This window comes from Rhinatrema bivittatum, chromosome 2, assembly GCF_901001135.1.
Source record: "Rhinatrema bivittatum chromosome 2, aRhiBiv1.1, whole genome shotgun sequence".
NCBI lineage: Eukaryota > Metazoa > Chordata > Amphibia > Gymnophiona > Rhinatrematidae > Rhinatrema > Rhinatrema bivittatum.
This window is the reverse complement of record NC_042616.1, coordinates 332,807,795-332,834,299: the sequence shown is the minus strand read 5'-3', so window position 1 is coordinate 332,834,299 and position 26,505 is coordinate 332,807,795. Positions and strand designations below refer to the sequence as shown.

The following is a 26,505-nucleotide window of genomic DNA, read 5'->3' as shown; positions in this document are numbered from 1 at the left end:
TCTGCCTGCTCTTGCTCGGGTGCCCTCAGTCAGACTGAGAGTTCCTATTGGCGCCCGGGTTTCCGGGCTCCGCCTCGTCCAATACAGACTGTTACTACACTAGTTGCTTCCTCTGGGCTGATCTCGATCCACCCATCGACGACCACTGATGGAGGCCACCTAAGTCCAGCCGGCCCCGGCACCCAAAGGCTCAACCTGCAGGGAACGAAGGCTGGTATTGGTGAAGTGCCAGCCGGCCTCTATCCATCAGCCCTCTTCCCCTGCCGATGGTGGGGACCCGTAGGATCCCTCCTACGGGTAGCATCAACTCACTTCAGCCCAAGGGTCCACCTCTGGTGCAACACATTTTATCTGCTACTCACCAACCTGTGAACCCATATTCTGAATGGCAGGGGATGTTTTGAGTCCACATCAATTACAGTTGGCACCAGATTTAATTGAAAAGTTGGTCTCTCTTAAAATAAACCTCTTCTGTTGGGTTTCCCAGAATTTCCATGTGAGTGGGGAAGGACTGAGTGTACATCTACAAAAAACACATTGCCCAATTAGGGATGTGCAATCGTTTTTGCTGAATTGGAAAATTTCAAAGAAATAGTCCAATTTGGATTGGGTCAGAAGACCCGAATCCCGAGACGGATTTTTCCCTAATTTCGGGGAAAATTCATTGTTCGGGTTAGCACAGGGGGGAGGGGAAAATTTATTTAAAAAAAACAAAACAAACCCACCCCAACCCTTCAAATTTAGTTATTTATAACCCCCTACCCTCCCGACCCCCCAAAAACTTGCCTGAAGTCCCTGGTGGTCCAGCGGGGGTCCCGGAAGTGATCTCACGCTCTCGGGCCGTCGGCTGCCAGTAAACAAAATCCATTGCTCCTTTCATGTGACAGGGGCCAACCAATGGCACCGGTAGCCCCTGTCACATGGTAAGGGCAAAGGGCCACCGGCGCCATTTTGTTTACTGGCAGCCGACGGCCCGAGAGTGTGAGATCGCTCCCGGGACCCCTGCTGGACCATCAGGGACTTCAGGCAAGTTTTTTTGGGGGGTGTAAATAACTAAATTTGAAGGGTTAGGTGTTTTGAGTTTTTCTCGGCGAAAATTGCTGAAAAAAAAAAAGACGACTCGTTGGCGTCGCCCAACCCGTAGCCCGACCTGGCATCAAAAAATTAAGCCCATCCCTATTGCCCATAGCACTGGCCCTTAGAACCTTGCTGTGTTGTTGCCAGGTGCATCTATTGTTTAGAGATGTGAATTGGAACTGGAATCTGTTTGGATTACGGTTCCGATTCACATGTGGGTTTTTTTTCATCGGGCCCAATCGCGGTTTTGTTTATCGGCTGCGCCCGAGCCGATAAACAAAAAACCCACCCGACCCTTTAAAACTAATCCCTTTGCTTCCCCCACCCTCCCGACCCCCCAAAAACATTTTACAGGTACCTGGTGGTCCAGTGGGGGTCCCGGGAGCGATCTCCCGCTCCCGGGCCGTCGGCTGCCACTAATCAAAATGGCGCCGATGGCCCTTTGCCCTTACCATGTGACAGGGTATTCGTGCCATTGGCACGGGCCATCCAGTGCTCCTACCATGGGACAGGGGCCGGCCAATGGCACGGATACCCTGTCACAAGGTAAGGGCAAAGGGCCATCGGCGCCATTTTGATTAGTGGAAGTCCACGGCCCAGGAGCTGGAGATCGCTCCCGGGACCCCCACTGGACCACCAGGTACCTGTAAAATTGTTTTGGGGGGGTCGGGAGGGTGAGGGAAGCAAAGGGATTAGTTTTAAAGGGTCGGGGTGGGTTTATGGGTTATTTTTGTGTGACTTTTTCTCGCCCTCCCCCAAAACGATGAGAACCCCCACGATCAATATCGTGGGGTTTTCCTATCATTTCGCGGGAGCCCCCGATTTCTGACGATTTTGAAAATATCGACGATATTTTCAATCGTCCGAAGCCCGATTCACATCCCTACTATTGTTGCTGTCACTGCATTGTTCTGCCTGCTCCTCATGCCCTGATTCTCTCCTGATTCAGCACCTTACAGTTTTCTTGCATTCCAGCCTGCTGCCCCGCACCCTGCTTCTCTCTTTGTTATAGTTGGACATGTTGTCCCCAAAACGAAAAAGAAAAATTAAATTGTTTCTTTTCTCATCCCACCACGTTGCTGGTTCTATGCCTTGCTTTAGTATTCCTCCACTGTTATTGCCTGGAGGAAATGTGCACAAACAACATTTTTGTTTCAGCTCATTCATTTGTTTTGCAAGTTACCAAAATGTGTTTGATTTGTTTCAAGTGAAAAAAAAATCATGTTTTCATTCCATTCATTCATTTATTTCTCATTACAGTAAATCTGGAAAGCAATACAGTCTATTTTGGACTCCAAAATTGTGTTTTCTAATGAATTCTAATGAATCTTGTGGGTAGACATCATCATAAGGGGGAAGAGGACTCCAATACTGTGTCAGAATTGTCCAAGACATTATGTCAGGGCAAAGGAGCCAATCAAAGGCATCCAGACCCCCAAGATACCATGAGAGAAGCAAAGTGGCAAGGGCATCAACAGTAGCATGAAAACCCTAACACACTAACAGAGGTGCAAAGTGGCACCAAGGTTGGCATGAACAGTCCAAGGCATCCTGAAGGGATAACAAAGCAACCTGATTTAGTTTTCCTATGGCATCATTTGGAGTCGGGGCCAGGAGTTCAGGCTAGGAGCTGATATTCCCCTTTTCTGTGGTGTAATCCATCAAAGGGTAAATCCCAGATGAGAGCAAGAGTCAGTAAGAACCATAAGTGAAGGGAGTTTGAAGAAAAAGTCCAAAAGGGCACAAAACCATTAAAGGTAACTGGGTAAATTCTCTTTAAAGCTTCGGATTGTTACAGCAAGACCGACAGCTGGCAAATACCATAAAGGAATTTGAAGGAAACTTGAAAGACCGCCGTAGCAGAGGCAGAATCAACCAATAAAACAAAGAGAGACTGGGGGCAGTAGTAGCAGCAGTGACATTTAAAAATCACAAACTGTAGGTGCAGAGCAATGCAGCAAGAGAACCCATGATATGATTCCCCTCTGAATCAGTAAATTCTTGCAGAAGCTGCTGCAGACATGCCTTTCCAGGAGTGAAGCGCTGTGCTGGTTTAGGCTGCTCTATTCCTAGTACTGCCGTGGCCCTGTCCCCTCCACTGACTCTGCCTTCTCCTGCTTGTGTACCTTAGGAATACAGCTAACAGTGGCAGCAGGCAGCACATCTTGCAGGCTCAATTTCTTCTTGCCTTATACTGCCTCTGCCTGGTCCTGGCCCTGTGATCTCCCCTGAGAAAAAAAAATGTCTTTTTAGCTTCGTACGAGGTGCACTACCAGTGCTACCAGATGTACCGGGATTTTAACTTTGAGGTGCTTTTCCCAAGTGTAAAGCATGGGGTTGTCACAATAAAACCAATAGTCGGCCAGTACTGTAAGGGAATTTGTAAAGAATCTTGAAGACTGCCAAATGTCATTTGGCTAAGATCTGCAGTTTATGCTGCACTATATATCTCTAGCTATTTTCTTTATTGCCTCATGGTGGAGTGCTTGCCTGTGAAATAAAAGAATAAAAGCTACACTGTAAGTATGAACATGTCTTCTTAATACTTTCCATAATAAGCTGTCAGAGGGATTGGCTCAGAAAAACACTATTTTACTTGATCACTACTTCTTTGACTTTTTTGCCTCTTTGATATATATATTTTTTTTAATTTGAAGAAAGTGTGCCAGATAAATGTATTGAAGAAGCACAGAAAGTCATAGAGCAGTGACTAAGTAGTGTTCCTGAGCCAGTTTCTCTGACGGCTTATTGCGGAAAATATTAAGACAGTATTGAAGATGAAAGTGTTCCAGACCCTGTCCTTTAGCGACATCTACTGGCCAGCTAAGGAACCGAAAGAAGTCTCTGTAAGTGGCTCCTGAAAACATTTACTGCTGTAATCTCTGTTTTGTGAGAGCAAGGTAGGATAGATAGGATGGTGGGGAACTTAGATTATGTGGTGGGATGCTAGGAAAACATGGCTACTCTTGAGGAAGGACCCATTAATTCAAAGTCAAATCAGAAATAACCTTGCTGAAAGATTCTCATTCTCTGTGTTTATTTTGAATGGGAACACAGCTCTCCCCTGCTTACATGAAGGCTTGCCAAGTTTGGTTGCAGAACCCCCATCCCCTCTCTCCCTCCCACCACACTCTAACCACATAGTTGCAAATGGCAGTGAATGAGGCAGAAGTAGATTCTGATTGGACTAGACATGAAAAGGGACTAGCTGTGTCCAGATAGGAAAATTAATCAGAATGTCTATATACTGGCAAGTAAGTGTTTTCTCGCTGTGATGGATGGTGCATGCCTCTGAAACACACAGGCACGGAATGGAAAATCAGGAAATATTCACTCTGTCCGCATTAGTGTGCACATATCACTTCATTTTGTTCTACTATATGAGTGTCTTTTTTCATAGTCAGAAAACCATGCCAGGCTGTAATGGAATTCTTATGCCCTCGAAACAGCATATTAGTGTTACAGCATGGCTGCATTTAATTTACATATGACAAAGACTTAATATTCATTCATGCCCTCTGTCACTAATAAAGTAAATGAACATGAAAACAGTTTTGATTAGCAAGATTTACTTTGTCAGCTGTAACTGGATGCATTTACCTTGAAGGCCTCTGGAAACACTAGGTGGACTAGACCAGTGGTTCCCAACCTTTTTTGTGTCTTGGCACAACTGGCACTGGGCTCACTTCATCATGGCACACCAAGCACCTTCCCTATCCCTATCATTCTCTTGTTGTCCTCCCTCCCCCCCCCCCCCCCCCGGAATTATCACCTTCCCTTCACTCTCCCAGCCCCTGCTCCCCGCATCATCACCTTTTCTCTTCCCTCCCCCATCTCGAACCCCCCCCCCCACATCATCACAATCTTCTCTCTTCCTTCTCCCTTCACTCTACTGCAGTTCTCATCTTCCCTCCATCACCCTTGGCAACATCACCTTTTATCCATTCACACTCCTCCCCCCCCCCGCCCCCTACCACCTCCTCTGGTATCATAACCTTCTCCTCCTGTCCCTGTCCCCCAGCATCATCAATTCTATTCCCTTTCTACCCCCTGGAATCAACATATTTTCTTCCCTTTTCTCTCCCCTCTACCCCCTGCATCATCACCTTGGCTTTCCTTTTTACTCCACCCTACCTCTTACATCATCATTTCCTCTTTCCTTATCTCTCCCCCTCACCTCCTGATACTATCACCTTCCCCTCCCTGCTCTCTCCCTCCACCCTCCAAGCATCACCTTCCCCTTCCTACTGTCTCCCTTCACTCCTTGACCTCATCTCCTTCCCTTTCCTACCTTCTCCTTCCACCTCTCCCCTGATATAATCTCCATCAACCTCTCTCCTACTCTCTCACTCCCACTCCTCCCTCTCCCTTCCTTAGCATCAGTACTTTCTCTTTCTCTTTCCTTTCCTTCCCTTCTCTCTCCCCCAACTCCCCCAGTTTTCTAGCAAATTCAGCTGCCTCTTCCAGCAGCACTTGCCTGGTGCTGCTTCCTTCTTCTATGCCTGTTTCCCTCTATAATCGGAACTGCATGGGCCCAGCAGGACTTGTGAGTCTATAGGGTCCCCCATGCCATTTCAGCTGCAAAGGAGAGCAAGCAGAGGGGAAAACAGAAACAGCAGCAAAGTGCTGCTCTCTGACTCCCCCTGCTGGCGGGAGGATATCCTGCAGGCCAGTTGTTGGGGAAAGAGCAACTGAAAATTGCTGCGGCACACCAGAGCTACAGCTATCGCACACTAGTGTGCCATGGCACACCGGCTGGGAAACGCAGGACTAGGCAACCGCCTAGAGCACCGGACGTTTGGGGGTAATAGCCTAGTGCTCCCACTGGTAGTGATCAGCTAGAGCGGTCATAAGGCATCTGTGCCACAGGGCAGGATGGAGGCAGAGTAGGAGTGGAAGCTGGATGCAGGCTTTGGAAATATGCAGCAGTGGGGGGAGAGAGAGAGAAACAGACATAGGGGAGTTGGCAATCTGTTTGCTCCACCTAGTGCACCTGAGACCCTTATATTAAGAAGCCTAGCCATCACTGTTGATGTACCAAAGGAGAGTAATATTCTCCAAATGAATCAGTACTCTATGTGGAGAGCCCATTATATCACTGCAGGCATGCAGGGTCACATACCTAAGCTGCTGTTTCAAATTTCAGCCCACATGGGCAGAAAATAAATGAAAAAAAAAAAGTGACTGCTATTTGGTGACAGAGGGGTAGATTTTCAAATAGCGCGATTTGGCGTACTTTTGTTGGCGCATCAGGCGCCAACAAAAGTACGCTGGATTTTAGTAGATACGCGTGTAGCCGCGCGTATCCGCTAAAATCCGGGATCGGCGCGCGCAAGGCTATCGATTCCGTATAGCCGGCGCGCGCCAAGCCGCGCAGCCTACCTCTGTTTCCTCCGAGGCCGCTCCGGAGCGGCCTTGGAGGGAACTTTCTTTTGCCCTCCCCTCACCTTCCCCTCCCTTCCCCTACCTAACCCACCCGCCCGGCCCTGTCTAAACCCCCCCCTTACCTTTGTCGGGGGATTTACGCCTCCCGGAGGGAGACGTAAATCCCCGCGCGCCAGCGGGCCGCTAGCGCGCCGGGACGCGACCTGGGGGCGGGTCCAGAGGGCGCGGCCACGCCCCGGACCGCCCCGGGCCGTAACCACGCCCCGGGCCCGCCCCCGAAACGCTCCCGACACGCCCCGAAAACGCCGTGCGGATCGGGACTGCCCCCGACACGCCCCCCTCTGAAAACCCCGGGACTTACGCGAGTCCCGGGGCTCTGCGCGCGCCAGTGCGCCTATGTAAAATAGGCGCACCGGCGCGCAGGGCCCTGCTCGCCTAAATCCGCCCGGATTTAGGCGGATTTAGGCGAGCAGGGCTCTTAAAATCCGCCCCATTGCGTAGGAACACACACTAGTAAGAAGAGTTAATGATTTTCTACTCCTAATATACTGCATTAATCTCCATCACTGGCTATTAGATGGGTTCATCATCAGCATATCAACAGATATCAGTGCTGGAACTGATGCACCTCCTGACAGGGAGGGAAAAAAGTGGGTGGTTTCAATCTGGTTCCCTATGGACACATTTCTATATCATTAGAACCATTACCTTGATTCAAAAAGTGGAAAATTCAGCCGGCAATCTTAGCAGGAAGGTCAAGGACTAGAGAAGCATGCAAAACTGTCATTAGTGATCATCCCTCAGTCAGAAGTAGAGTTAATAATGCATTTGTAGGGCAGCAGGAAGACAGCACTATTGTCACTCACAATGCAACCAGCACTACAGAGGACCACGCATTTACCACTGTTGCCACTCTGGCACCAGGGAACACTAAATTCATCATAAACATGCAACATGCTGAAAAAGAAAGACAAAGTGAGTCAGAAAATCCTCATTAGCAGGTGTTGTCATAAATGCTAAACCAAAAAACAGCAAAAGATCTTACCTACTTGGGATTGGGGTACCATGGTGGATTTGCGATCACACAGGGGAGAGAAGGGAAGTCCTAGTTCTGCTTCTTTGTCACCCTAAACATATAAAGATGAAAGCTGATGGGACAATATGTTTCATCTGTAGCTACTCTGAGAGCAGCAAAGCCCAAATTCACTATGCACACTATCAGACTATTTCATTCTGGAAATTAAACAAGGCTAAAGAAAATTACTTGTACATTGAAGGCCTGAAATGCTACATCACTAAAACAGGACTAGAAGCATGGAACAGAGGTCCTGGCCACATACTGGACATATTAAGGGTCAGCAGGGTATTTCCATAAGAAGGACAATTTTCAAAAGTTGCTCACCTGGGTAACTACCTGTCTACCCTGGTTAAAGGGCAGTCTGAAAACTGTCCATCCTGTACCTACAAGTGCATGTTGGGTTCTACTGCACATTCACTTTTAGACGGTTGAAGGGGTCGTGCTTCTGGGTTGAGTTTTGGGTGGAATTAGAATATAAATCATGTTTTCAAATGTATGCATGCTATTTCCCAGCAAAATTTAGGCCATAAAAAAAAAACCAGGTGCAAAATCCAAGGGCCAGTTGAACCCCTGGGCAATTTTTGAAGAGGAAAGTATAAGTGAAGTTTCCCTTTGAAAATCTTTTCAAAGTCCTTGAGTGCAAAGTATCTGCAGACTTTGCACCTGAGCAGGCCTTTTTGAAAATTGTCCTTTTTGTGACTATGGAAAAATGCTCAGAGGCCAATATTCAGCCACCATCCAGCTGAGCAAGTTAGCCACATACATTTATCTTGCTAACTTGGTTGAGATATCAGCGGCACAGCCATGCTGCTGAATATACTCAGCTATCTTATTGTTAGGCGGATAAGTTTATCTAGCTAACTATCGGACAGCCAAATAGCTACCCTAGACTTATCCAGCTAACTGACAGGGAGATGCACCAAGCCATAATAGGGCTCTAATGTGCATTAAATAGCTTTCGTTGCACAATACACATACTGAATATTTTGCACAACTCTGCCCAGATTCTCTTCCTTATTACAATGAGCTACTTTGCATGCAGTTTACGTGCATGAATTTTGCAAATCTATGCAAAACATCTCATTAATAGGCAATATGATGTTAATAACTTAACGCAGCCAATTCACAAAATGTATTAATTATTTATTGATTGCTTTTTGTTTACCGATGTTTGTGGTAGCTTCACACGGGTTTACAGTACAAATAGCAAAGTCATATTAATAAGTACATTTGTAAAACAAATCATTAAATAACTATAAAACATCCGTAAAACAAATCATTAAATAACTATAAAACATCAAGTTCTCATATAAATTAGCGTAAAATACCGTGCATCAGAAATAAAACAATTTTTAAATAAGAGTTGTCAGCCATATTAACACCACCTCCTTAGGAATCGGGAATCTTATGCGGGAGCCTTGGGACCCTAATGTGGTCCCAAGGCTCCCACATTAAAGCACCATGCAAAATGCAAAAAATTGTGGCTGAAATAAGGGTCAAAGCTGACCCCCCTGCTCAATCAAGGGCCACCACTGAAGACAGCCCCCGACAACCCAATGTAAAAAGTATATAAAATAGTAGCACAACAATGCCCCCCGCCCCCCAAAACCAGGTCAACAGTCAAATAAAATCTCTCTCTCCAACCTCCTCTTTCTGTACAAATTTAACCCAGAATGGTCCCCCCTTTGCCCCACCCCCTCTTAATAAAAAAAATGGTTGGAGTATAGTGTCTCCAAAACCTCCCCCTCCATCCCTCTTCCCAAGTCTTACAACAATTCATTGGTTTCAAATGATAATCCATCCTCCCTGAACCACTCTCCCAATGCCCCCCTCCCCCCTGGGTTGGGGGGGGGGCATTGCACAAACTACTATTTTATATTTTTTTACCTTGGGTTGTCAGGGCTGCCTCTTGTTGTAGCCCCAGAATGAGCAGGTGGTCAGCTTTGACACCCCTCACACCTTTTTCCTTTATTCAGCCGCTTTTTTTGGCATGGCCCTTTAGGGTGATGGTGGTCCCATAAGGTCCCATTACACCTAAAGGGCTGATGCTGATGCCGTGTTGTTTTGAACCTTGGTGTTCTGCCACAAGACAAAATGCCACAATACAACTGCAATGTATTGATAGTGGAATCCCTACCTTGAAAAACATTGTAGCTTAGTGCATCCAAGCCTAAGCTGGTTGAAGATGATAACTGACACTTCATTATATTTGGCCCTATGTTTATTACTGTAACTTTTGGTTGTTTCAGTGGACATGAAAGTGATATATGGCCTTTCTGCTAATAGCAAAAGTAGTTTACTGTAAGAACTGCCAGGATTTAAATCAATGTCTATCACTTCTTGAGTAATTTGAAATAAATAGAGTAGTTTGAATCAGATCCCAGCTCACAAAATTTAAAACAACAAATAATATCAAGAAACAAGAACATTTTGCCAAATGCTATATTAAAGCTCTAACTAAAAATATTTTCCAGTTTCAAGACAAATTTGTTTTATGTTCATATATTTTAATTGAATTCATAAGGCATGGGTCAAGGCCATAGCTACCTCCTTGCCCTCCTCGATATTTCATCTGCCTTCGACACTATTAGCCACCATCATCTTCTGACACGCCTGGAAAACATCGGCATTTCGGACCTGGCCCTTGCCTGGTTTAAATCCTTCCTTTCAAACAGAAAGTTCTCCGTTAAAATTGGGAATTCCACCTCCACCCCACAACCCCTTCAGCAAGGAGTCCCCCAAGGCTCATCACTTTCCTCCACCCTTTTCAACATCTACATTACCCCCCTCTGCCAACTCCTCTCTGATCTCAAACTTAAATTCTACCTTTATGCCGATGATGTCCAGATCATCATCCCCTTACACAATTCTATCTCCGACGCCCTAGAACATTGGGAGAACTGCCTCACGTCCATCAACTCCCTGCTCAACAACCTTCATCTTGCCCTTAATACGAACAAAACTGAACTCCTACTCATCTCCCCCCATCCCTGCTCCTCCCCTCCATCGTCTAACATCCCCAAGCTCAACCTCCTCTCAACGCAACCGTTTGTGAGGGACCTTGGAGTTCTCCTTGACCATCAATTAAGTATGAAGAATTACGTCAATTCTATACTCAAAGCATGCTTTTTCAAACTGAATGTGCTGAAGAAACTCAGACCCCTCCTACACACCCAAGACTTCCGTACGGTTATCCAGGCTACCATCTCATCCAAATATGACTACTGTAACGCTCTCCACCTAGGGCTCCCATACTCCACCATAAAACCCCTACAGTTGTTACAAAATGCCACAGCGAGACTCATTGCAAATTCCCGTAAACACGATCACATCACTCCCATCCTGAGAGAACTACACTGGCTCCCTATAGCCTCCCGTATTCTCTACAAAACCCTCACTATAGTACACAAAGCAATTCACACCCACAATTCCAATTGGTTAGACTTCCCTTTCACAGCTCCTCAGTCCTCTCGACCCACTAGAACAGTCAATAAAGGCTCACCGGTGGTGCCCTCTCTAAAAATAGCCCATCTCTCCTCCAAACGTGACCGTTCACTCTCAATTGCAGGCCCTGCTCTTTGGAATACCCTACCGCCTGACCTGCGCCTTGAACCGTGTATGAACAACTTCAAAAAGAAATTAAAAACATGGTTGTTCATTCAAGCCTACCCAGAATAAAAGGCCCTCATACTCCCCTCCAAAGAAAGAACACTCAGTGTTTACTCTGTCCTCATATTGATGACCCATGCTCACGCTTTCCTCATATTGAGGACCCATGTATTGTTAGTTCCTCTTCTTCATAGCTGACTTTTGTTATCCCTCTCCCAGTTTAGTACTCCTTGTTAAAATGTAATTTCAAACTTAAACTTGTCCATTGTAAACCGGTATGATGTTCTTAACTAATGCCGGTATATAAAAGTGTTTAAATAAATAATAAATAAGGAGTTTTACATACAATTTCAGTTTAGTGCTCCAGGGTGGATCCGGGGAAACTATAAACCACTGAGCCTGATTTCAGTGCCAGGAAAAATCATGGAAACTATTATAAAGAGCAAAATCACAGAACATATAGATGGCATGATTTAATGGGACTGTTGCGATTCTGCTTACGGTAGGGCCGCGAGTGGCCTTATTCACCTTCCAACTTCACTTGTGCTGCCGATGCCGCCTCAGCCTTGCCGCCACCCTCCGCAGTGGGAGAGACGCCGCCAGTCTGCCATGCAACTGTGAGCTGCCACTGTCACCATCTTCTTCGCAGCCTGTGTGCCGCCAACTCTGCTGGGCCACCTCGCTCTTGCACAGCCTGAAAATGCCGCCTCTGCCTTTCTGAACAGCTTCTGATCCAACCCAGATCCCTAGGCGCACGCACACCTCCACTTAGAATTTAAAGGGACAGTGGTGAGAAAAGCCCCGCAGCACCATCCTAACATCCTTCCTGCAGCCCTATTACAGAGCTCTTTAGTCAGTTTTTAGGGGCCTTCGCAAAGGTCTGCTAGTGCTTTCAAGGTTCTCCATGTTTCCTGTTTTAAGGTCCTGGTCTCCTGATTACTGTGGTCTCTTCATCTTGTTCCTGAATCCAAGTCTTCGCCTTGTTCCTGAATCTGCTTCATCTTGTTCCTAAATCCAAGTCCTTGCCTTGTTCCCGGTCCCAAGCCTTCATCCTGTCTAGAGTCTTCAAAGTCTTCATTGCTGGTTCAAGTCTTTGGAAATCCTTCCTAGTTCCTGAGTCTGAGTTCCTAGTTCCTGAGTCTGAATTCCTAGTCTGAGTTCCTGAGTCTGAGTCTGAATCAGAGTTCTTGAATACGATTCTGAATCCAAATTCCTGAGTCTGAATCTGAGTTCCGAGTTCCTGAGTCTTGTCCCTTGTCTTCAGAGTTCTTGTTCCAGCTTCCATCTTGTTCCAGTGCCTGTGCCTCTATTTGCCTGGTCTGCAGTCCCAATCAGAGCCTTCATCATGTTTCCAAGTCCTGAGCCTTCATTTTATTCCAAGTCTTGAGCCTTCATCATGTTCCAAGTCCTGACTCTTTAACTGTCCTCATGCTCAAACTGCTTCCAATTGGCAGTCTAAAAGGGCTTTCTAGTGGCCAGTGGACTACCCCAAAAGACCAACATGGGTTGCTGGTTCTCAGTTCCTGGAGTATGTTGAATGTCCAAGTCAAGTGTTCCCGTTCTAAGTCAAGTGTTCCAGTTTCCAAGACTAGAGAGTTTCCTGTTTCAGCTAGCCCATGCCCAGATATGCTCACCTGTCAGTGGCATGGACCACAGCCGGCCCCGGGGTTGTGTAGGGCACACAGCAGCGCCAATCTCTCTCAGAGCCTTTATCATGTTTCCAAGTCTGAAGCCTTCATTTTATTCCAAGTCTTGAGCCTTCATCATGTTCCAAGTCCTGACTCTTCATCTGTCCTCATGCTTAAACTGCTTCCAATCGGCAGTCTGAAAGGGCTTTCTAGTGACCAATGGGCTACCCCAAAAGACCAACATGAGTTGCTGGTTCTCATTCCTGGAGCATGTTGGACGTCTATGTCAAGTGTTCCTGTTTCCAAGACTAGAGAGTTTCCTGTTTCAGCTAGCCCATGCCCAGATATGCTCACCCACCAGCCGGCCCCGGGGTTGTGTCAGTTTCTTTGTGGCCCAGGGGTTCACGCTCTTGAGTGCCCATTCCCCATGCGCACAACAGATTGAAAAGGCCCCCTGAGTTCCAAGTTCCTGAGTCCAAGGTCTGAGTTCTGAGATCCTGAGTCTGAAGTTTCAGTTCCTAGTTCCTGAGTCTGAATCGAGTTCCTGAGTCCTTGTTAGGCTTTGCTCCTCCAGAGTGGAGGAGTTAGCGATCTATTGTAATCTGCTACTGGATACTCCTGTAGTGGGAGGAGTTAGTAGTCTGTTAAGAGTCACCATGCAAAGTTGTAATCTGTAGGGGCTGGCTCCCGTGGAAGAAGGAGTGTAGCGATATGCTCCATAGGCGGAACTAGCAATCTTGTTATGATATAGACTGCTGAGTTGGCAATCAGTACCAGCGGAGTGCTAGAGATAGTACTCTGTTGGAAAGGAATGTAATTAGGTGAATCCTTGGGCCGATGGCAGATGGCAGCGCCCTCAGGAGGATATTCTGAGAGGGAACAATGGCTAGGCTTGGTTATGGAGACAGCACAATTAGTTCTTTTATTAGACAGGTTAGTAGAACCATCTGAGGTGGCAGTAGTGAGCTGATATGCCCGGCAGGGCTGAAGTCCCTCAGATACTGGAACTGCGATCCCAGGGTTGTTGAGCTGTAGAAAGAATATAGATAGTGAGTAGACAGGGTATGCTGTATACATAGCCAGTAGTAGATGACAAACTCACATAGGTTCTTAAGGCTCAGTGGCTGGAAAGGGTTAGCCCTCGAGGAGCGAGTACCTGGTTCCAGGGAAAGCTCTGAGAGAGTGGTGGCAACTCACGAAAGTCTGTATCTGTGATAGCTTCCAGGCAGAAACAAATCTTCAGAGTATTCAGGAACATGGGTCCTCAAGAAGCGAGTACCGGTTCCTATCTGCAATCTGAAATAATAAAAGAGAATGAGGCCCCCGAGGAGCGGATACCTCTGGTAAGTCCGAGGAGGCAGAGTAGCTTGGAACAAATCCCTTGCTAACTCAATTCGTTAGTGAAAGTGAAGACCTTTTATGTTGGAAGCGGATGACATCAATACAGGGGGACGCCCCTGAGGTTCGTGCCCTTGCTGGTACATACTTCAGAGTGTGCGCGCGCGCCCTACGTCATCAGAAACATGGCGGATCCTCAGCATCGAGCCGGTTCGGGTATGCCGGAGAGAGGCGGCATGGAGACACCGCGGCAGCAAGCCGTCCATCAAGCCTGGAGGGAGTCGTGGGTGAGGGTGGAGTGAGGGCCAAGAACAGCCACAAACGCAACAGTCCTGTCCCTGGTCTTTGGAGTTCTTGTTCCAGCTTCCATCTTGTTCCAACTCTTTGAGTCCAGTGTCCACACCACTATTGGCATGGTCCACGGCCAACCCCAGGGTTGTGTAGTGTGCAGCGGTGGCAATCTCTCTCTCAGAGCCTTCATCATGTTTCCAAGTCCTGAGCCTTCATCATGTTCCAAGTCCTCAGCCTCCTTTTGTCCTCACGCTCAAACTGCTTCCAAGTGGCAGTCTGAAAGGACTTTTGGAATGGCCAGAGAGCTATCCCAGAGACCAGCATGAGTTGCTGGTTCTCAGTTCCTGGAGCGTGTTAGACATCTGAATGTTCCTATTCCAAGTCAAGTGTTCCTGTTGCAAGTCAAGAGTATTCCTGTTTCCCAGTCTAGAGATTTTCCTGTTTCAGCCAGTCCATGCCTGGATGCGGTCACCCACCAGTGGCTTGGACCATGGCTAGCCCTAGGGTTGTGTCAGTTTCGTCATGGCACAGGGGCTCATGCTCTTGAGCGCCCATCCATGCTCAAAACAGATTGTGAAGGTCATGAGCTCGGTGAACGTTTCCCCGCAGTGGGTCTTCCATGCTTTGATTTTCATTCCTTCCTGAGTTTTTTTTTTTGTTTGCCTACAACCCGCAGGAGGTGCCTGCACCTAGATTTTGTTCAAGTTTTTCAGCCTTTGTTCTAGCCTTCAGTGTGTTTCCAGCCATATCTTCATCCAAGTAATGCAGCCATGTCTTCATCCAGTTTGTCCTGTATTGTTCCTCACTTCAGTTCCTGAAACCAAGTATATTCAGATGCTGTGCCTGCCACTTGAGCCCCTGTTGGTAAGGGATTACCTAGGTCCCCTCAGTAGCCATAGAGAACAGGCTAAGGGGAGGGGTTTTGAGGAGGGGGTACTGTTGTGATTCCACTTGCGGAAGGGCCGTGAGCAGCCTCACTCACCTTCCGACTCTACTTGAGGCACTGATGCTGCCTCAGCCTTGCCGCCACACTCCACGGTGAAAGAGACACCGCCAGTCTGCCCTATGGCTGTGAGCCACCACTGCTGTCATCTTCTTCACAGCCTGTGTGCCGCCAACTCTGCTCTTGCCTCTTCCTTTCTGTGCAGTTTTCGATCCTGCCTCATACTGTCTCCCTAGGAGCATGTACGCGCCTCTGCTTATCCTCTACTTAGAATTTAAAGGGACCAAAGCGGGAAGAGCCCCATGCACCCTCCTAATGACATCCTTACTGCAGCCCTATGAAACGGCTCTTCAGTCATTTCTTCGGGGCCTTCACAAAAGACTTTCAAGGTCTTCCATGTTTCCTTTTTCATGTTCCTGGTCTCCTGGTTCCTGTGGTCTCTTCATCTTATTCCTGAATCCAAGTCCTTGCCTTGTTCCTGGTTCTAAGCCTTCATCCAATCTAGAATCTTCAGAGTCTTCACTGCTGGTTCAAGTCTTCGGAATTCCTTCCTAGTTCTTGAGTCTGAATTCCGAGTTCCTGAGTCTTAATCCAAGTTCCTTAGTCTGAGTCTGAATCTGAGTTCCCGAGTCTGAGTTCTGAGTTTCTGATTCCTGCCTCTGGTCTTCGGAGTTCTTGTTCTAGCTTCCGTCTTGTTCCAAGTCTTTAAGACCGGTATCCGCACTGCTATTGGTGTGGTCTGCAGCCAGCCCCGGGTTGTGTAGGATCTGCAGCAGCACCGTTCTCTCTCAGAGCCTTCATTATGTTTACAAGTTTTGAGCCTTCATCTTGCTCAAAGTCCTGAGCCTTCATCTGTGCTCATGCTCAAACCGCTTATAAGAAGCAAGCCAAAAAGGTTTTTGAGTGGATGGAGAGCTACTCCAAGAGACCAGCATGGGTTGCTGCTTCTCATTTCCTGGAGAGTGTTGGACATCCAAGTCAAGTGTTCCTGTTTCAAGTCAAGTGTTCCTGTTGCAAGTAAAGAGTGCCTGTTTCCAAGTTTAGAGAGTTTCCTGTTTTAGCCAGCTCATGCCCAGATGTGCTCGCTTGCCAGCAGCGTGGACCACAGCCAGCCCCGGGGTTGTGTCGATCATATTGCAGCACAGGGGTTCATGCTCACGTTCCCAATGTGCACAATAGTGGCACAGACAACATGGATTTACTCAAGGAAAGTTTTGCCTCACAAATCTGCCACATTTTTTTGAAGGGGTTAATAAACAGGCAAATAAAGGTGAGCTGGTAGATGTGGTATATTTAGATTTTCAGAAAGCATTTGACAAAGTCCCCCATGAGAGACTACTAAGAAAACTAAAAAGTCATGGGTTCAGAGGCAATGTCCTTTTGTGGACTGCAAGCTGGTTAAAAGATAGGAAACAGAGAGTAGGATTAAATGATCAGTTTTCTCAGTGAAGAAAGGTAAATAGTAGAGTGCCACAGGGATCTGCACTTGGACAGGTATTTTTTAATATGTTTATAAATGATCTGGAAAGGAGTAGGAAAAGTGAGGTGATCAAATTTGCAGATAACACAAAATTATTCAGAGTTACTAATTCACAAGTGGATTACCTTGCAAAACTTGAAGATTAGGTGGGAGCCTCTGCTTGTGACAAGATCTATGGACATAGCAGGGTTAGAACAGAAATCAAGGCGTATTTGGTTGACAAGCTGTGGTTGAAAGCAAGCAGCGGTCAGCCTGAAGATTGAAGACACAGAACACTGGACTGATGACTTAAGACACAGGAATGAAGACACTAGCAACACACACCACTGTAAGCAGTTTGACATGTTGCTGAGGCAAGGGATGAAGGCAGTCAATAATCTTTTATAGACCAGGACTCTGACGTCATTCTCCTACCAAGGTCCCTTTAAATCATAGTATACCATACGCACATGTGCCTATGGGGGAACGAGTGCAAGAGTTGCAGTGCTGCTGCATATCGGCGGCATCTTGCCATGTTGAGTGGCTCGGCCTGGACCACCAGTGGTGTCCTGCTGCATGCAAGGAATCAGCCTGAGGGCGTGCGGCGGCGATAGCTCGGACTCAGGGTTGAAGGTGAGAGTGGCGGTCTGTGGGAGCAGCCCGTGGACAGCCAATTGAAACAGAACCCCTTTTCCTAAACCCCCCTCCTGAGGGTTTGAGTTTGTGGGATTCTGGCGATGAAAACCCCTTTGGGTACTTGCATGTGTCTTGGCTCGGGTGGAGGCTTTTACAACCAAATGATTAGTTTTTCTCTCCTAGTTCATGCAATTCGTGGGATAGAAGCAGAGCTGCAAACGAAGGGCTGGTCTCCTCTGGACTGTTTTGGCAGAGGACAGTCCCCATTACAAGAGTGGAAACGTCTACCTCCTCTTCTGAAACTGGACTGATAAGACTAGACAGCAGTATCTGTTTCTTCTCACCTTCTTGCTGAAGTTGATTCTACAGGGTTTGTACCTCATCTTTCTTACTGATAAAGGACTCAGGCTTTTTCTTGGCACAATTGTATTCCCTTTCCAAACTCTCTCGCTCGAACCACTCTTGTCCCAAGTGTTCTTGTATGTGCTTGCAGAGTTCTTTAAGTGTGTTTTCCTGGAGATGCTGTGGAATAGTTTGAGTTTCTTGAGATTCCTCATATGGGGTTAGAAGTCTCAGAAGGGAGAAGCCATGACCATCAGGCAAGATGACCTTTTGGGGTCCATACAGCATTCAGTATACACAGGTCCCCACTGGATAGGTTCTGGCATGGACAAGTCAAATTGGGTCTGGTGTAGCTGAAGCCATGGCAGACCTAACAACTGGGCTTAAGTTCAGACAGGACATGAAAACTAATGGTCTGTGTATGTGAGAGGCCAATGTGTAACGTGAGTGGCATAGTGGACCAGGTGGATAAGAGTGCCAGAGTGCCAGATGAACTGTAGGAATTCAGAATCGATCTACGAGCTCCTGCTGTATGAAACTTTCCCCAGAGGTGGATCCATCAAAGCCCGAGTGGAGAAACAGATGGATGACTACTGTAACATGACTGGCATGAGCAACTGGTGAGTTGAGGTAATCAAGCCTATTGTCATTTGCCCAGGAGACTCTGGAATGGCAAGAGTTTCCTTCTCTCTGGGCATTGAGCCAAGAGGTGGCCTTGAGCTGCAAAGTATAAGTAGAGGCCTTGTTGTCTGCATCAAATTCTCTCCTCAGGTACCAAATGAGTGTGGCCCAATTGAATTGGCTGGTGACAGGGTCACTTGCATGGCAGAATCAACAAGGGGAAGGGTAGAAATGATGGGGTCCAGGCTACATTCTTCTTTGTCAATCAACTCTCTCGGGCTTGTTCCTGGAGGCTTTTATCTATCTTCCCCATAAGGTCTATGGGTGCTTTCAATGAGGTAGGCAGTTCTCGGGTGGCAAGCTCATCTTTAATTTGGGGAAAGACATCTTCAAGGAAGATAGTTAGGAGACAGTCTTCCCGCTAATTGAGCTCTGTCGCCAGGATTCTAAATTTAATGGCATAGTCTGCCAACACTCTGGTACCTTGTCAAAGGTGGAGAAAATCAGAACTCATGATAGTCATGCGGCCAGGCTTCTCAAAGATTGTTTTAAACAGCTCATTAAATTGTTGCAGGCTCTGCAGCAAAGATCCATACATAAGAACATAAGAAATTGCCATGCTGGGTCAGACCAAGGGTCCATCAAGCCCAGCATCCTGTTTCCAACAGAGGCCAAACCAGACCACAAGAACCTGGCAATTACCCAAACACCAAGAAGATCCCATGCTACTGATGCAATTAATAGCAGTGGCTATTCCCTAAGTAAACTTGATTAATAGCCGTTAATGAACTTCTCCTCCAAGAACTTATCTAAACCTTTTTTGAACCCAACTACACTAACTGCACTAACCACATCCTCTGGCAACAAATTCCAGAGCTTTCTTGTAGGTTGAGTGAAAAATAGTCTTAAATGTGCTACTTGCTAACTTCACAGAATGCCCCCTAGTCCTTCTACTATTCGAAAGTGTAAACAACCGATCTACATCTACCCTATCCTAAGGAATCCTTTTTTTTAAATACAGGACTCCTCAAATTCTGGTTTTCCTCAGGAACACTTTTCCATTCAGTAGTCCCCGCAACTCCCAGGACTTCACCCATCCTGGAATCCTTCCTCCCAGCAGGCCTGGTCAACCTCTCCCTTCAGATTCCAGCCCACCTTCCCTAAGTTCTTCTCTTTTCTAGTCAACCTTCCCTGTAGAGGGATAGGGCCCACTAGCATCACTTTGTGAAGAGATGGCAGCCCAGCAGAACTCCAGCTTCCAAGCGTGTAGCCAGATGGACTCAAGACCAATGGGTTATATGCTCCCCTGCTAGCAGATGGAGACAGAATCAGGTTTCAAAGGTGATGTAACCCTAGATATACCCCTGCAGTGACCTCAGCCCTTAAGTATATCTCTGTCTCCTAGCAGATGTGGACATGCTTTCCCTCTAGGGATCGATGTACCCTTTAGAAGAAGAAATTCTACTTTTAAATTGGAGAAAGACTGAGCCCTACTCTCTTGCAGTGATACCTAAAGGTCCCTCCCCGAGCTGAGAATTCTTGAGGTGATTTCCGAGATCCCTCACAGATGTGTCTTGGTCCGGTAGCTGGTTCCTGGCGTGAACTTTGCTGCTGAAGCAGCTGAAAGACAGCAGGTGCAGGAAGCCGAGCACAGCAGTGATGGCCAAAATCCTTTCCCCCCATAGTCAGAGACCGTCTCTGTACTCAGCCATTAAGCACTGAGCCAGGGTAAGTATAAAAAAAAAGAAAAATAGAGAAGAGGATTCCTCCCCATTTAGAGACGTTGGAGGGGTTTTGGTAAGACTTCCCCCAGTCTCCTTGCTCAGCATGCCGTACCAACGTCATTCCCAATCCCGTTGGGGTAAGGGGAAGCGGGTTTCAGAGTGGGTTGAACAGCCCCCGTGGGCTAGCCCCCGCTTTAGGCTCAGTAGGCACACTGCATGGTAGTTCACGGCAGCACCATCTTGTGTGCATTTTTTATGCATCTTCCATTGCTCACCACAGAGCGTCAGTACACACGGTGCATGCCGGCTCTGTGCAGGCCCTGTCACATAGAGGAGAGGCCCATGCTAGGGCCTTTCTATCCAGTAATGAGAGATGTAGGTTGTCTTTGTCAGATCATCTGGAAACAAAAGAGCTTGAAGAAGAAGTGGATGTGGCACTATTTCAAAAATCCCCAACACTTCTAGGGGTCACAGGCATATTGGGTTGGAACCAGTAGCTGAGGTATAAGAACATAAGAACATAAGAAATTGCCATGCTTGGTCAGACCAAGGGTCCATCAAGCCCAGCATCCTGTTTCCAACAGAGGCCAAAACCAGGCCACAAGAACCTGGCAATTACCCAAACACTAAGAAGATCCCATGCTACTGATGCAATTAATAGCACTGGCTATTCCCTAAGTAAAATTGATTAATAGCCATTAATGGACTTCTCCTCCAAGAACTTATCCAATCCTTTTTTAAACACAGCTATACTAACTGCACTAACCACATCCTCTGGCAACAAATTCCAGAGCTTTATTGTGCGTTGAGTGAAAAAGAATTTTCTCCGATTAGTCTTAAATGTGCTACTTGCTAACTTCATGGAATGCCCCCTAGTCCTTCTATTATTCGAAAGTGAAAATAACTGAGTTACATCTACTCGTTCAAGACCTCTCATGATCTTAAAGACCTCTATCATATCCCCCCTCAGCCGTCTCTTCTCCAAGCTGAACAGCCCTAATCTCTTCAGCCTTTCCTCATAGGGAAGCTGTTCCATCCCCTTTATCATTTTGGTTGCCCTTCTCTGTACCTTCTCCATCGCAACTGTATCTTTTTTGAGATGCGGCGACCAGAATTGTACACAGTATTCAAGGTGTGGTCTCACCATGGAGCGATATAGAGGCATTATGACATTTTCCATTCTATTAACCATTCCCTTCCTAATAATTCATAACATTCTATTTGCTTTTTTGACTGCTGCAGCACACTGAGCTGACAATTTTAAAGTATTATCCACTATGATGCCTAGATCTTTTTCCTGGGTGGTAGCTCCTAATATGGAACCTAACATCGTGTAACTACAGCAACAGTTATTTTTTCCTATATGCAACACCTTGCACTTGTCCACATTAAATTTCATCTGCTATTTGGATGCCCAATCTTCAAGTCTTGCAAGGTCCTCCTGCAATGTATCATAGGCCGGTTAGTTCCTAGAAACAGCCCTAGTGCCACTATTGGTGGTTGTTGAACAATGGTTGAAGTCAGGGTGTCTATCCATGCAGTGAGACAATTCAGGTCTCTGGCTAGAAGCATTATCGCCATCTGAAGTTCCTGGAATTATTTATTTATTTAACATTTTTATATACCGACATTCATTGGGACATCACATCGGTTTCCAGATAACAAATAACGCAGCGAAACGAGGCTTTACAATAAACATTAAATTCATACTACGGGGTAGGTGCATTAAAACTATAAGACAGATGGCGGATCCGGGATCAGTGCAATTCAAACTAGGAAGGGGAGAGTATTAGAACAGGGGTCGATGCGATACGAAAACAATTCAACAAGTTAGACCATGGGAGGCCAAGAAATAAGGTAAGGGGGGCGAGCAGGGAGGGTAAGAAAGGATGAGGTTAGATGTTTTACGAAGTGGATAGGAGGGGATCCCAGAAGAAAAAGGTGCGGGGAGGGAAAAGTAGGATTGTCACAGGAAAGGGGGATACAATGACGTTTTAATCCTAAAGAGGGAGAGGGGGAAGGGGAGAAAGGGGTTGACACAGGAAAGAGGAATGCAATTATGATGTAACACTAAAGCGAGTCAAAGTAGGGGTAAGGATAGGATAGAAGTAAAGGTACGAGAAGGAGGTACAGGAGGCAAGAGGGAACACGAAGGAAGTGCCGAGGGGGTATGGGGAAAGTAGTGAGATCAGGAGGGGAGGTAGAGCAGCCGAGGGCGGCCGTATGCTGGGAAGGGAAGCAAATCGCAGCCTAGGATGGCAGGGGGAGTAGGATCAAGAGGAGAGGAAGGGGTAGAGGAAGATTGCAGGCACTGTCAAACAGCAAGGGGACGAGAGAGGGGAGTAGGAGGGAGAGAGGGAGGGATGGTTTAGAGGAGGGGAAGGGTACTGAGGTTAGGTGTAGTTTATGTAGGCCTGCTTAGTTTATGTAGGCCTGCTTAAACAGCCATGTTTTGAGTTTTTGTTTGAATTTTTTGGGCAAAGTTCTTGACACAATTCGGAGGGCATAGTGTTCCATAGTGTAGATCCAGCAATAGATAAAGAGCGTTCCTTTGCAGAGGTAAGGTGGGTGAGCTTAGGTGATTGAGTTTGTAGAGTTGCCAGGTATTGCGATCTGGTGGGTCTGGAGATAGAGCAGAGCTGTACGGAATCGCTAAAGCAATGCATACTAGGGTTGTGAAGGGCTTTGTGTATGAGGGAGAGTGTTTTGAATTTAATCCTGGCAGATATTGCGAGCCAGTGAAGTTGTTTGAGGATAGGGGTAATAATTTCTTTTTTGCGTGTGCTGGTCAGGATGCGTGCAGCGGCATTTTGTAGCATTTGGAGGGGGGCAATGGTGTTTTTGGGAAGGCCTAGAAGGATACTGTTGGAGTAGTCAATTTTGGAAAGAACAATGGATTGTAATATTGAACAAAAGTCGTTGAGATGCAGTAGGGGTTTTGGCTTTTTTAGTGTGTGGAGCTTGAAATAACATTCTTTTAGAGTGGTGTTGATAATTTTTTTTAGATTGAGTTGGGTGTCCAGAGTGATGCATAGGTCACGTATATGTTGAGAGAATGTGACGGTAGATGGGAGAGTGTTGGGGAGCAATAATCATGAATTCTGTTATATTGGTGTTAAGGGCTAGGTGAAGATTGGTAAGGAGATTGTTGATAGCAGTGAGGGCGGTTTCCCAGGTATTAAGTGCTTTGGATAGGAAGCCATTGATGGGAATAATTATTTGCACGTCTTGGATGTCATGGACTAAACCAGGAACAGCCTGTAATGCAGATAAATCTGCAGAGTCCATGGCTTCGCCAATCTGTTGCGAGCCTTAGACCAAGGCAGAGTTGTTCCTACCTACAGGATGGAGCCCTGTAGCTCCCCACTGCCGGCAGGCAGACTCATATGAGGAAGAGACCAAACTGGAGTTTTGCCTTTACCAGCCCATGTTCCCCACGAGTTGAGCCTTTGGGTAGTAGGGCCAGCAAGTCTTAGGTGGGGATGTTGAAGGGTTGGAACAGGAGAACGCAAGGCATATCCAGTGGCAGGCTAAGACTGAAGGTGGGTGGGGGTCAGGCTGAAGATTGAAGACACAGGAATAAAGACACTGACAACTTGTAACACTGGAAGCAGGTTGACTTGTTGCTGAGGCAAATGTTGAAGGCAGGCAATGGCCTTTTATAGGTCAGGACTCTGACATCATTCTCTGGAACCAAGGGGCCTTTCCCACCGTAGTCCCTTTAAATTACAGTATGCCCTGCACACGTGCGCACCTAAAGGAGCTCGAGGAGAGAGTGCAGGAGTGGCGAAGTCTGCCACATATTGGCGGTGTCTCGCTGCATTGAGTAGCGGCCAACTCGTCCTGGACTACCATCAGCACCTTGCTGTGTGTGTGTGGGAGTGGCCTAAGGGTGTGCAGCAGCGATAGCTTGGGCCCCAGACGGAAGGTGAACATAAGAACAAAAGAAATTGAAATGCTGGGTCAGACCAAGGGTCCATCAAGCCCAGCATCCTGTTTCCAACAGAGGCCAAACCAAGCCACAAGAACCTGGCAATTACCCAAACACTAAGAAGATCCCATGCTACTGATGCAATTAATAGCACTGGCTGTTCCCTAAGTAAACTTGATTAATAGCCGTTAATGGACTTCTCCAAGAACTTCTCCAAAACTTTTTCGAACCCAGCTACACTAACTGCACTAACCACATCCTCTGGCAACAAATTCCAGAGCTTTATTGTGCTTTGAGTGAAAAAGAATTTTCTCCGATTAGTCTTAAATGTGCTACTTGCTAACTTCATGGAATGCCCCCTAGTCCTTCTATTATTCGAAAGTGTAAATAACCGAGTCACATCTACTCGTTCAAGACCTCTCATGATCTTAAAGACCTCTATCATATCCCTCCTCAGTCGTCTCTTCTCCAAGCTGAACAGCCCTAACATCTTCAGCCTTTCCTCATAAGGGAGCTGTTCCATCCCCTTTATCATTTTGGTTGCCCTTCTCTGTACCTTCTCCATCGCAACTATATCTTTTTTGAGATGCAACCAGAATTGTACACAGTATTCAAGGTGCGGTCTCATCATGGACCAATACAGAAGCATTATGACATTATCTGTTTTATTAACCATTCCCTTCTTAATAATTCCTAACATTCTGTTTGCTTTTTTGACTGCTGCAGCACACTGAGCCGATGATTTTAAAGTATTATCCACTATGGTGGCTAGATATTTTTCCTGGGTGGTAGCTCCTAATATGGAACCTAACATTGTGTAACTACAGCAAGGGTTATTTTTCCCTATATGCAACACCTTGCACTTGTCCACATTAAATTTCATCTGCCATTTGGATGCCCAATCTTCCAGTCTTGCCAGGTCCTCAAGTAATGTATCACAGTCTGCTTGTGATTTAACTACTCTGAATAATTTTGTAACATCTGCAAATTTGATAACCTCACTCGTCGTATTCCTTTCCAGATCATTTATATATATATTGAAAAGCACCGGTCCAAGTACAGATCCCTGAGGCACTCCACTGTTTACCCTTTTCCACTGAGAAAATTGACCATTTAATCCTACTCTCTGTTTCCTGTCTTTTAACCAATTTGTAATCCATGAAAGGACATCGCCTCCTATCCCATGACTTTTTAGTTTTTGAAGAAGCCTCTCATGAGGGACTTTGTCAAACGCCTTCTGAAAATCCAAATACACTACATCTACCGGTTCAACTTTATCCACATGTTTATTAACCCCGTCAAAAAAATGAAGCAGATTTGTTAGGTAAGACTTCCCTTGGGTAAATCCATGATGACTGTGTTTCATTAAATCATGTCTTTCTATATGCTCTACGATTTTGATCTTGAGAATAGTTTCCACTATTTTTCCCGGCACTGAAGTCAGGCTCACTAGGCTATAGCTAACCGGATTGCCCCTGGAGACTTTTTTAAATATTGGGGTAACATTGGCCACCCTCCAGTCTTCAGGTACAATGGATGATTTTAACAATAGGTTACAAATTTTAACTAATAGATCCAAAATTTCATTTTTTAGTTCCTTCAGTACCCTAGGATGCATACCATCCGGTCCAGGTGATTTGCTACTCTTTAGTTTGTCAATCTGGCCTACTACATCTTCCAAGTTCACAGTGATTTCGTTCAGTTCGTCTGACTCATCACCCCTGAAAACCATAGCGGTCTACAGGAGCAGCCCTCAAGACTGCCGATTATAACATGCTGAATTGCAAAATTAACCAAAGAGGACTAAAAGGCTCATCTGCATACATAAGAACATAATAAATTCCCATACTGGGTCAGACCAAGGGTCCATCAAGCTCAGCATCCTGTTTCTAACAATGGTCAAACCAGGCTACAAGAACCTGGCAAGTATTTCAACCAGCAGCCTTGATAGAGTATACCGCGAGCCATCCAGGCTTCAGCTCCCCAGTTCCAGCTAAATTTTAGCTAAATAATGAGTAATCTGGCTAAAGTTTAGCCGGACAAGTGGGGAAAATATTCAAAAGTCAGCATTTAGCTGGATAACTTGTGAATTATCTGGTTAAATGCCACTGAATATGGATCTCTATATTTCTTAGGAAAATATAGTAGGCAGACACATATTTGCCTTTTTCCTCATTTAAAAATTGTGAGTGAAACATTAACAATTTATCCCTTTGGAAAATACAGTAGCTTCAAAATGAAACCATTAATGTGCTATTTTAAAGCAGCTCATGTTATCCTGAAGTATTCTCTTAATGCATATTCAATCAGCGTGAAGTAAAATTAAATGTTTTCATTTCAGCTATTAGATTTATGATAAAAATAAGATTTAAAACTTTATATATTTTTATATTATAATTAACATGATTTAAAACAAAGAAAGAATTAAATAATGAAGGATTAT

General features: G+C 46.1%; 1 protein-coding gene across 6 annotated transcripts in view; it reads right to left on the bottom strand.

Moving 5' to 3' along the window:
- PDE1C (phosphodiesterase 1C) overlaps window positions 1-26,505 on the bottom strand; it is a 1,569,255-nt gene that overhangs the window by 229,606 nt on the left and 1,313,144 nt on the right. For all 6 annotated transcript variants that reach the window (XM_029589797.1, XM_029589798.1, XM_029589801.1 and 3 more), the window contains one exon: window positions 7,508-7,589. In XM_029589797.1, coding sequence (XP_029445657.1) covers window positions 7,508-7,589 — 82 coding nt within the window. The remainder of the gene's footprint in view (window positions 1-7,507; window positions 7,590-26,505) is intronic.